Raw genomic sequence first — 12,569 nt, 5'->3', positions numbered from 1 at the left:
TGAATGTCCTTTATCATCTGTGCCTCGTGTAACTGCGCAGTAATGGTAACAGCCACAAGAATGACAAGAGGGAGACTATCAGCAAGACTACTCAGGCCTTCCAGACACTCCCGCCCAGCACCACCCCCGGCCCTGCACATGTGCAGCATTTCACATGCCCCTCAGCATGCCAGCAGGTGTCACGCTTTAGAGAGGTGAAGCATTTCACCAGCTAGATTAAGAACTCAAAACAGGACCAGACCCAGGCACGTGACCCTGGCCTCTATTCTGGCTCTTTCAATGTAATCCAGCCCTAGCTACAAACTGCTAACAAGTCGGAGAATGGGAACAGCAAACCACTGCCCAGTCCAAGGTTCCAGCTGGCGGGAGGACCTGCCTCTTACCTTTGCAGACAGCAGGGCCATTTTCTTGGGGGGGGGCCTTCTCGGTGCCTGGGGACCGAGGTACCTCCTTCTCCACCTGCTTCTGGGCCTCGCTGGCCTTCTGGGCCTCACTGGCCTTCTGGGCCTGCTTGCACTTCTGGTCTAGCTGTTTGAGCTTGGCAGCGCAGGCCGCCAGCCTCTCCTCCCGGGCTCGGCGCTCCTCCTCTTCCCTGCGCTTTCGTGCCCGCTCCACGGCCTCGGACATCTCTGACTGAATGAACTTCTGCCTCGGGGGCGGCTTATCCTCCTTGTCCTCGATAGACTGTTGCCGGAACACACTGCCCACTGAGGATTTCTGCTAAGAAAACAGAGCCTCTGATGAGATGGTGGGTCACAAACCCAACAGGCAGGGGCCACTGCCTCTGTGGTATCAGTTCTCCTTCCAGCGATCCTTGAACACGTTTGAGAAGCAGCACAGTGGCACCACAGGCAGACCTGGGTTTTATTTATTTATGTTTTAAATTTCTAAGGATGGAAGCCAGAGTCTTCTACATGCAAGGCAAGTGCAATATCACCTGGACCTGGGTTTTGGTCCTGCTCTGTCCCTGACTATGTTGAAACATCATTTAGTCATTCATTTGTAAAATGGGGCCAATAAAGGAAGCCCTGGGGGTTGTGCAGGTGAAACAGATGCTCACAAGTACTCAGCTCTGTGGTGGACACGAGATGATTTCACCATTGCCAACAGGCACACAAGACTAGGGTGTCCAAGGGTGCAGGAGTCAACACGCATCACTCCTTAGTCATAAAACCGTTCTTCTCCTGCCCCATGAAAATACAAGAGTCCTTGAGTAAACAGATCCGTGAGAAAATGAAATTCACTGTGAGACACACAGCTTCAAGTTGGCCTTTATACAGAAATGAAAAAGCTCATCTCAAAAGTGTCACTTTGAGATGCACCTCCATTCCTGAGCCTCTTGCTAGTTGCCGGTCACAGGGTGAGCATGGTGCTACACATGCAGCATGAATACCCTCAGCACCAGGGGGGTGTCTCCCTGACCTGCAGGGTGCAGATGCACCCCTGAATGGCACCAAGGGGGGAGATGTGCAGCCGTACCCCCTCAATAAAAAAAAAAAAAAAAAAGATGCCCTGTTCTGAATGGTATTTACAAAGGCGTCAAGGCCACTGAGCAGAAATAAGCAAGAGCTCTGTCGTCTTGTATGGGTTAACTGAACCTCGGTAGTAGGAATAAGCCACATGTGCTGTATTTGAGACATTGTCTCCTAAAAACAACTTCTTACAATCAGAGATAATTGCTATAATCAGAAGATTAAAATTCCAATTGAAAAGCAGAAAGGTGATTTTTACATGATATACTCTGGACCCAACTGTGCACTTTCCTTACACTTTGCCATTGAACTTGAACCACTGTCTGTGCCAGGGTCAGGGCTACTCACTGATCTCTGCAGGGCTCATACCATTAACCACTTGCTCACTGGTGCTCACCCACCCTCCAGGTGAACCTCAACACAGCCTTACACTTGGGTTGTTCCACTTAGACAATTTCCTAGAAACAGGACCACAAACTCTGTGTCCACTGTCAAGACCTCTGGTGCATCCACTATGCTGCCCTATGGCTATCCATCATTTCATAGAATAGTCAGTGATTTGGTCAGAATACACTTGGGTGCATAAATTATATAGATTTTGTTCCTGTTGCCTTTTTCAGTTAACTTCTAGCATATGACCAGATTAAAGTGAAACTTTTTGAATACTGAGCTACCCCAATTAATGTATGAGTGAAAATTTAAACCCTCTGCAAGATAATTTCCAGGAGTGGCACTGTATACATTCTATTTTCACTCTGTTGCCCAATGCCCAGTACAGTGCCTGGCACACCAAGTACTTAATAAGACTGAAGGTAAGAAAGTGCAGAAGGAGAACCTAAATTAAAAATTGCAAGTTCACCTAGACTACTCAAAATAGTGCCTCTTCTACCCAGTCCACAGCCTCCTGAACAATTCAGCCCTGATGCCACTAGCTGTGGCCAGGGCGTGTAGGTGTCTGGGGCCAGGGAGTCATACTGGCTCAGTGCAGGTGGCTCTAGCCAGCAAGATGAAAGTGTGCACATGAAGAGGTGGCCTCATGAGGGAGGCGGAGCCCAAGTGGGCAGAGAGGACAATCATGAGGAGAGCACTGAGCAGGGACCTTCAGGGCACTGTGAAAGAGGGGTGATGTCTGAGGGGGAGGGCACTTGCGCAGGCAGGGAGGGGCAGCAGAAGGGGAAACCAGTCCCAAGCAGGTGCTGAGCCAGTCAGGATAAAACCTAGGGATAACGTGACTTCTCACTGCTGCAGGAAAGAGAACCAACCAACAGAGAGGAGAGGAGAGAATTCCCTGGAACTGGAGGCAGTCCTGCAACCTCAGAGACAGATCCAGAAAGAGCACAGCTCTGAACACGCGTGCTGACACACACATTCTGCGTCCAGGAGAAGGCCCAGGAACAGAGACATCCAATAGCAGGGGGCTCCCAGAGCCTAGATACTGGTTTCTAAACATAATGTCAATCAAAGGAACCAGGACTTCTTGGAGAAAGGGTTAATCCAGGGCAAAGTGAGGTCTAAGATAGGAGGAGTGTGGACTGGGTTATCCTCCAGAAAGAAAGGAGTGCTGAACACAGGCAGAGAGGCTCCCAAAGCCAAACCAAACAATCTAGGAGCCAAGGTTACAAGTCACTGAAAAAAATAAACAACGGTAAAGGGATATGCAGTCTTGTTTTTTTTTTCCCGCAAGTTTCTTGTCAATAACAGAGAAATGAGTAACTCTAAAGCCAAAATGTGGCAGATGCCACATCAACCATGAAATCAAAGCACATGTCCCCAAAGCCAATGTCAAGTCAAGGTCACCAGGTGGAAAGCAAAGAAGAACCTGAGAATCTCCTGCCAGGGGACTGGGGATGTGGCTCAAGCGGTAGCGCGCTCGCCTGGCATGCGTGCGGCCCGGGTTCGATCCTCAGCACCACATACCAACAAAGATGTTGTGTCCGCCGAGAACTAAAAATAAATATTAAAAATTCTCTCTGTCTCTCTCCTCTCTCTCTCTTTCTTAAAAAAAAAAAAAAAAGAATCTCCTGCCAGGACAGGAGCCTTAGGCCCAGCACACACACACCAGACAGCCCAACCTGAGGATGTCTGACTGGCTTGCAGAAGCCCCCAGGCCAGGAGAGGGGGAACTGGCTGAGCACGGGTAAGTGTGACATGTGGCTCTGAGCCAGACTCCCTGGTACAAAGGACCTTGGGTGACAGCTGGGAACATGATAGCTCTGAGGACTAGTCGGCAGTGAGAATCAACACTCCTCCCTGGTTTTGACCAAGGTCACCTGGAAAGAGTGTCAGTGCTCTGCAGCAAGAGAACTGATCAAGTTGGCTGGGAAAAAATCTTCTTTATATTATAATTCCAATTTTTCTGTAACTTTGTGATGCTTAAAATAAGCAGAAGAAATGTTTCCCAGGACTTTTCAGGAACCCAGCCACGTTCTTGGTGAAGTGCAAAACAGAGGTCAGAGGCTAGAAGACCTGTTGTCATCTTTGTCTTTGAAACTCTGGGCAAGTGAATTTTGAGAATGAAAGTAGGAAAGAGACAGAGAGGAAGGGAGAGTCCCAGCAAAACAGCTAGGTGCAGAACCCCCCAGGTCCACAGTACCTGGTAGTCTGGGCCTGATGCCCAGCCATGAAGCTTTCTGGAAGGTGGCTGAGGCTCCGGCACCTTTCGGGCAACACGGGACATACCCACAGCTTCGCCCCAGTCCTTCCCTTCCTCTTGAGTGCGCTTGGCATCAGCACTGTCTGCAGAGCTCAGGGACAACTGTCGCTGCGTTCTCGGGTCCCAGCTGTTCCTAGGACAAATGGCACTCAGCATGAAGTATTCCCAGGCAGTCAAGCATGTCTGATCCCAGCAGTCAGGGGCCCCGGGGAGCACTGAAGCCAGCTGTGCATACACCAATCTCCCCTATCAAACAGACCCCCCCCCCGCCCTCTGCACGTGAGCCCCCAAACCCAAAACCAGCACTGCCAGGTCACTCTCACACAAAGTTCTAGGCAGGGCACGTGACACTCATTTCTTCACTGACTGCGGAGAGACACCCTGGTTACCCCTAATGAAAGAGCTGACACTGAGCCTCAGAGGTTAGCGGGCTCCTCCTGCAGGCAGGAGCCAGCAACTTAGAGGCAGGACTCTGCATCCACAGACTACAGCTCCTTCTGGGCTCTGCACAGGGAGGGGCTCAACCAGAACCCCAAGGAATAGAGGGCAGCGCTGGAGGAGGAGCAGAGAAGGAACACCTGGCAGAGAAAGGGGCACCAGGGGCTTCACAGGAGGGACAAGGTGCAGCCCAGAGCAGCAGCCAGACACAGGTGCACCTGCAGGTGCCCGTGAGGCAGTCCAGAGCCAGGAAGGGCTGATGGGGACGGTTAACGTACACACCATGCGTGTCCGCACACACACCGGTAGCAAGCAGGAGCATGACACAAGGAAGGTGCATGAGGAAAAGACAGAAAGAGCAACTGCTAAGGGCCTCTGACCTGCCCACCAGAGAAGACCTGTTTCAGGCAGGTAAGTAGACACAGTACAAGCACAGGTGAGAGAAAGGAGACACACTGGTGGCCTCTGGGTGGTCAGACAAGGAGGGTGCTGGCCCTATGGGCCCCAAAGACAAAGAGGAGGACATGGCAGAGGCAGGGAGGTTCCAGGAGCCCATCACCCATGAGGAAATAAAGACTGGGAAATACATAAGGGAGTCTCTGGGAGTTGGACACCATCACCCAGCTCAGGGAACGCTGGAAGAGGAGGGGGGGGTGTCATTTGAGCATTCTTGAACTGAAGATGTACTTGGTCACAGCTAGGGGCAAAACTAGGCCCAAAGTCCATGCCTAACTCCATGTCAACTGAGGGACACAACAACTGTCCTGCTGCTCCCATGAGACTGCAGCATTCATGTCTTTACTTCCAATTTAAATTCTTGGTCACATTCTTCTGAGCGCCATGTCCCGAGAACTGACCCAGAGACACAGCCCCAGCACATCAGCTAGTTCATTTTTTTTTTTTTTTTTTAAAGATAGAGTGAGAGAGAGGAGAGAGAGAGAGAGAGAGAGAGAGAGAATTTTTAATATTTATTTTTTAGTTCTCGGTGGACACAACATCTTTGTTGGTATGTGGTGCTGAGGATCGAACCCTGGCCGCACGCATGCCAGGCGAGCACGCTACCGCTTGAGCCACATCCCCAGCCCGCTAGTTCATTCTTTTATGTCTCACTAGAAACAAGTGATTGAAGCTTGTCCCTGGCTCCCTCCAGAAGAGGGGCACTGACAGCAGGGGCTTCAGAGCAGAGAGGGAATAACAAGCAAAAGACTCACAGGCTCCACCGCATGAATGTGCAGTTACTGATGAGAAAACAAGTAGAAGAACGCCTGCCATAACTAAGCACTGCCAACTGAGGCAGGGCAGCAGTGAGCATGCTTTAAAATAAAAGTGCAGGCCAGGCGCGGTGGCCACACCTGTAATCCTAGCAGCTTGGGAGGCTGAGGCAGGAGGATCGCAAGTTCAAAGCCAGCCTCAGTGAGGCATTAAGCAACTCAGTGAGACCCCGTCTCTAAATAAAATACAAAATAGGGCTGGGATGTGGCTCAGTGGTCGAGTGGCCCTGAGTTCAATTCCCGGTACCCTCCACCAAAAAAAGTGCAGTGGTCATGTGGCAAGGAGATGGGCAGTTCTGCAGAGGCAATGAGGGCAGAAAAACCACCGGGCAGCCACAGGTATCACATCACTTCAATAGCAGTAGCTGGAGCTACTGACACCAAGAGGAGAACTAAAGAAACCAAGTGCATGATGTAGTATTTTCCAATGGGCACTGGGTGAAAGCAGTCCAGTGACACAGGCCAACACCAGAAGAAGAATGAGGAGCTCCAATGAGTGTGGGACCTGGCGTTGCCCCACCTCCTGCTGCCCTCCTCCCCAGCACTGGGCAGCATGCTCAAGCCTCTGGAGATGCTGGAGGGAGGCAGCTGAACCTAGGTGGCTTTCCAAACTGCCTGGCCACAGAAGCCTTTCTAGGCACGACACCACAAACACTCCGTGGAAGAAGCCGTCTGCATAATACTCGGGAAAACACGAGTCCAGGTCAAGAGATTCAAGGCACAGGTCCTAGTCATGCCTAGATACAAAGCCTGGCTCCATTGCCGAACAGCTGTCCTCAGATATGATTATCTGCAAACTGGAAATCATATCTGCCCCTGCAATGCCGCTGTGGAAACCAGGAAATGCACCTGGCACACACCGGCTCACAGCAGCACCAACATGCAGGGATGCATTCCCCATGGCTGAGGTCAGGTGACACTGGACGCATGCTAGGAGCTGGAACAGGGCACCTTACCACTTTGGCCGGCCATCCTTCCCAACCTCTTCCTCCTCTTCATCATCGCTGAACTTCAATTTCTCTGAATAGTCTACTTCTTCATGGAGGCCTACAACAACAAGAGGGCCCAGGAAGATTTTGAAACAAAATGAGAACATTGGTGTTGCTCATCTGCAGGTGACTGGGAAGGGAGGTCCTGCAGTCTAGCAGGAGCAAAGCAGCTGGGTCAGACAACAACTGTTAATTCTGCTCAAAATGTTTTTAAAATGTTATTTCAAGGCATAGGAAAGTGAGCAAAGCAGGCAGAAACCAAACTGCAGTCTGCCCTAGCGGCACGGAACCTCACTGGGAAATGCTCAAGGCACAGTCTTGCTCCAGGAACCCCTACCCCACAAGCCCGGTGGCAGAAAGTGTTCATTAACTGGCATGTGGGTAGACAAATCGTGATGGTGCACACAACGGGATGACCACCAAGCTGGGCGAGAAGCCACTCTCTGCAAGACTCCCTGCGTGTGAAATGTGCAGAATATGCAAATCCACCAGCACGGGGAGAAGAAGAGTCAGTCACCAAGGGACTGGAGGTTGGTGGTACTGCTACAGCACGGGGTGATGGGACCATTCTGGAGTGGGAGCCTGGTGATGTTCGCACCTTATGACTAACTAAAAGCAACCAAATAGGAGATTTTAAAAGGGCAAATTTCTTGTTTTATATGAAAATTTGTTATGTGACTCTTATCTTTCAAAACAAGGAACAAAAAAAAAATCCAATTAAAGGGCAGAGTTGGAGTTGAAAAAGCAACTTATAGATCCATGCTGTCCACTAATGACCACTTTAAATACAAATGGCTTGAAAGGCAAATGATATGCAACGAGAGCAACATGGGAATTCAGACCATGGGTGCCGACACAGGGCAAGGGGGACTGCAAGAAACACACCAGAGCTGGGCATATGGCCACATCTGTAAGCCCAGCAGCTCAGGAGGCTGAGGTAAGGGGATCGCAAGTTCAAAGCCAGCCTCAGCAACTCAGCAAGACCCTAAATAACTTAGTGAGCCCCATCTCTAAATAAAATATAAAACTGGCTGGGGATGTGGCTCAGTGGTTAAGCACCCCAGGGTTCAATCCCCAGTACAAAAAAAGAAAGAAAGAAATACCACTAGAGACAAGGACCTCCAAACTATAAATGTATGTATGTTTAACGACAGCTTCAAGATAAAAGCAGCAGAAACCAACGGAATTAAAAGGTAAGGATACAAATTTACAAGCCGTAACATACAGGGTCTGAAAGGTGCCACCGACCAACCTGAGCAGGCAGTCATTTACAGACCAAGACACCCAGCAACAGAACATGGTGTGGCTTTCAACCCCTTATCAGCAAAATGGGAACCACATCTGCCCCTGTGAGGCTGCTGTGGAAACCAGGAAGTGCACCTGGCACAGTGACCAGCTCACGGCAGCACCAACAATCAGGAATGTGTTTCCCATGGCTGAGGTCAGGTGACACTGGGCACACGCTAGGAGCTGGGATGGGGCATCTCACACATTCCTTTCAAGAGCACTTGGGATTTTCTCCAAGGTAGATCATTACCCTAGTCATAAAATAAGCCTCTATGAGTTCAAAAGAACTGACACCATACAGAATATGCTGACTATGATAAAACTATTAGAAACATAGAAATGCCTCAATAATTAAAATGAAAACATTTAGAATTGGTATAAAAACCAGTAATAAACACAAAAGGTAAGTCTATGTAAAGATTAATAAAACTAATAATTCCTTGGCAGAATGGAACAAGAAAGAGAAGACAAGTATTACCAAATTATCAGGAACAAAAGAGGGTCCGTCACAACAGATCCTACAGACATCAAAAGGATAAAGAGCCAGGCACAGTGGATACACCTAAAATTCCAACAACTCAACTAGCAAGACCCTGTCTCAAAATAAAATAGAAAGGGCTAGGGATATAGCTTAGTGGTAGAGTCTCTAGGACCCAAAAATAAAAACAAAAAGCCTGGAAATGTATCTACATTTTTAATTTCACAGGGTCTCACTATGTTGCTTAGACTAGTGCTGAACTCCTGGGCTCACAACATCCTCCAGTCTCAGCCTCCCAAGTTCCTGCAACTACAGGTATGCGCCCCCCCCCCACCACCACCCAGCTTTTCTTTTCTCTTTCTTTTTGGTGGTGGTGCTGGGGATTGAACTCAGGACTTTGTGCGTGCTAATCATGTGCTCTATTAGCAAATGAACATAACAGAAGATGCTCATGGCCTCTACAGTGGGAATTATACAACACTGTTGAGGGAATGAAAACCTAATAAAGAGATTCACCAGGCTCCTAAAACTGAAGATTCAAAATTGAGGTGTCTGGATATAGACTCAACAGGTTCTAACCAAATTGCCTGCAGGCTCTTTGTAAATACTCACAGTTGGTTCTAAATTTGCATGAAAATGCAAAGAGTTTGAATAATCAACAATGTTAAAAAAAACAAACAAACAAAAAAAACAATGTTATACTACCTGAATTCAGGATTTCCTATAAAGCTACAGTGTGCAACTGACATCAAGATTAACACACCAAAACTCACATGGTCAAAAGATTTTTGGCAAAAGTGTCAAAAAAGCAATTCAATAGGGACAAGAAAGTCTCAACAACAAATAGTAGAGGGAAAGTGCGCATCCGTGTGGGGAAAGTGATCCCAGACTTTTGCGCTACAGCCCTACGAAGATGAGTCCAACCTGGACCAAGACCCAAAGCAACAGGCAAAGCTAAAAGACATCAGGGGTCTTTTTCAACCAAGTAGAGGAGCAGTTCCTAAAAAGGACACAGAAATGATAACCATAAAAAAGTTTGTAAATCAATCTGCATCCAAGTTAAAAACTTCTGTTCATCAAAACAGAGCTTTAAAAAAAAAAAAAAAAGACTGAAATAGAAAAAAAAAAAAGTGCAATGTGAAGTCGCAAAGGACTAGTAGTAGTCTAACATGGAAGAAAATGAAGTCACACAGGCACTGGGCAAGGGTGAACCGCAAGGCGCAGCAGAGCACAGGATACCGTCACCAGCCCCGTGCAAGAGCAGATCAGAAGCGCAATGCACCAGGACGGCTAAGACCACAAGGACAAGCCCCAAAATGTGAGGATGCCAAGCACTGAGCTCCACAGCCTGCCGCACGAATATTACATGGTTCAACCGCAGGGAGAGGCTGGCGGGCTATGAACTCCATCAACTTAACTGCAGGCCTACCCTCAGGCTCAGCAGCCCTGCTCAGGGATGTTGATCCAGGAGGAATGAAGATTTCAATTCTTCATTTTGTTGCCGTTGTTTTTTCCATGGTACAGGAAATTAACTCAGGGGCACTCGACCACTGAGCCACATCCCCAGCTCTATTTTGTATTTTAGAGACAGGGTCTCACTGAGTTGTTTAGGGCCTCACTAAATTGCTGAAGCTGGTTGGAACTTGTGATCCTGCTGCTTCAGCCTCTCAAGCCACTGGGATTACAGGTGTGCACCACCATACCTGGCATAAAGTTAACATTTTATTTATTTTTAAATTGTAGATGGACATAATACCTTTCTTTAAATTTATTTGTATGTGGTACTGAGGATCAAACTCAGTGCCTCACACATGCGAGGCAAGAGCTCTACCACTGAGCTACAGCCCCAGCCCAGATACTATTCTTAATGGGACTTTCAAAAGGATAAAACAATTTCAGTAAATCAATACAATAAAACACATCTCAAGCTGAGCACGGTAGTGTACGCCTGTAATCCCAGCAGCTTGGCAGGCTGAGGCAGGAGGATCACGAGTTCAAAGCCAGCCTCAGAAACAACAAGGCACTAAGCAACTCACTGAGGACCTGACTCTAAATAAAACACAAAATAGGGCCAGAGATGTGGATTGGTGCTCAAGTGGCCCTGAATTCAATCCCTGGTACCAAGGGAAAAAAAAGAAATAATAATAATAATGATAATAATAAAAACACAATTTAGCACTTGAAAGTAATGACAGATATGCCTAAGAATGATGACTATCAAAAAAAAAAAAATCATACAGGGGTGGGGATGTAGCTCTGTGGTAGAGCACTTGCCTAGCATGTGCAATACCCTGGGCTCAATCCCACACAAAAAATAAAATAAAAAAACCATTATACAGGTTTAGAATTGTATGAATCCATTCATTTGATGTTCTACAATAGGCAAAATTAATCTACAGTGAAATCAATCAGAAGACTTGGAACCTCTTGGGTAGAGTCAGGAAGGCCAACCCACTAAGAAGGGACCCAGGGAATCCTCCAGTGGTGTGAATCGTCCATCTTTTCACATGGATGCTCACTGCAAGTGTATCCACTGAACAAACCCCACAGGAGACCCTGTGCTTTTACAATGTAATTAGAACTTAGCTGAAAACAAAGAATCAGGCTGGGGAGGAGAGTGGGCAGAGATAAAGGAATAAAAACAATGCAATGCTGGTACTTCCTGAAGTTAGGTGACAAATAGCTAGAAGCTTGTTCCTTTTGATTTTTAAAATTTTCCACTGTCAAAAGTTCTTTGAGGGCTGGGGCTGGGGCTGGGGCTGAGTGGTAGAGCACTTGCCTAGCATATGTGAGGCACTGGGTTTGATCCTCAGGCCACATAAAATAAATAAGTAAAATAAAAGTATGTGTCCATCTATAACTAAAAATAAATAGATAAATAAGTTCTTTGAAAAGTTAACATCAAAATCTCCCACAGCTCTAAGATCAAGAGTGAAGACCACTCTTCCGCCTGCTCAGGAAGTCACCGGCTCTAACTGCAAATGCAGACGCACAGGCCTGAACCCGCTGCCTCCTCAGGGGCAGGCCGAGTGGGCCTCCAGCCCGCCCCCCGGCCACACCCACCTGCCCAGCCGTCGTCAGCGTCGGTGTCCAGATCATCCAGGCCCTTCAGGTTTTCGGCATTGATGATGGTGGGCCGTGGTGCCCGCTCCACCAGCTGCCTCAGTGGGCGGACGGGGCGGGTCAGCCCCAGCCTGCTCTCTTTCCTGAGGGGAGAGAAGTCCACATGATGGGCCGTGAACACACAGGGAAGCACAAACACTTTCCCAAAAATAAATCCTACATTGCACAGGTTCATTTTTGAGCTGATATTTACACTGTTTCCTTTTAAAAGAAATACATAATAAGCAAACGCCCAGTGGGAAGCGCTGCCTCCCCAGTGCTGAACTGCAGCACGGCCCAAGCCCTCAACCCGCCCCACCCCACAGCCCACACAGCCTGGGGGCGGGAGTGGCTTTGGGTCTGTGTGGTCTCCAGTGTCAGCCCCACCAGGAGACTCTGTGCACTGTACCGTGGAGCTCACTTACCCATCTTGGCCGTTGATCTGGAACTGTCTAAAAGGAGCACGGGGTTCCAGGCGGAGCTGAGGAAGAGGGAAGGAGCCTCGCTCCACTGGACCCTGGTTCTCTGATGACTGTGGCGAACACATCTGAAACATAACACCAACGAAGAGGGTTTCTGGCAATGACCCAAATTCCAAGCTCCACTTAAATTGGAATTTGTTTTGGAAAATGGATAATGGGAAGAAGAAACAGGAAAGGCTGAGGGTTTCCTCATGAGCCCTTCCCCTCTGGCCCATTCCCCACCTGCTGTGGGTAGGTAAGCTTGGGAACCCTGTCTGGGAACACCCACCTCTCCTTCATCTAAAAGACCACCATGCCAGTAACATCCCTCACCCAGGCAAGGGCCAGAGGCCACAGCACCTGAGAAGGGTGGAGGGCAAATGCAGATCTGCTGGGAACCTACAGAACAGGCTCTCTG

The 12,569-nt window shown here is 48.5% G+C and overlaps 1 protein-coding gene across 15 annotated transcripts in view; it reads right to left on the bottom strand.

Annotated features, from left to right (window-relative positions):
* The window catches only part of Prrc2b (proline rich coiled-coil 2B), a 78,956-nt gene that overhangs the window by 30,791 nt on the left and 35,596 nt on the right, over positions 1-12,569 (bottom strand). For 9 of the 15 annotated variants that reach the window (XM_078048428.1, XM_078048442.1, XM_078048434.1 and 6 more), the window contains exons 8-12: positions 12,116-12,237; positions 11,652-11,794; positions 6,791-6,881; positions 4,066-4,258; positions 384-720 (exon numbers count right to left, since the gene is read on the bottom strand). In XM_078048428.1, the coding sequence (XP_077904554.1) occupies positions 384-720; positions 4,066-4,258; positions 6,791-6,881; positions 11,652-11,794; positions 12,116-12,237 (886 nt within the window). The remainder of the gene's footprint in view (positions 1-383; positions 721-4,065; positions 4,259-6,790; positions 6,882-11,651; positions 11,795-12,115; positions 12,238-12,569) is intronic. The other 6 variants (XM_078048433.1, XM_078048439.1, XM_078048441.1 and 3 more) reach the window with 2 other exon arrangements.

This window comes from Ictidomys tridecemlineatus, chromosome 4, assembly GCF_052094955.1.
Source record: "Ictidomys tridecemlineatus isolate mIctTri1 chromosome 4, mIctTri1.hap1, whole genome shotgun sequence".
Taxonomy (NCBI): domain Eukaryota; kingdom Metazoa; phylum Chordata; class Mammalia; order Rodentia; family Sciuridae; genus Ictidomys; species Ictidomys tridecemlineatus.
Note: the sequence above shows the minus strand (reverse complement) of the source record. Positions and strands in the feature narration are given on the sequence as shown.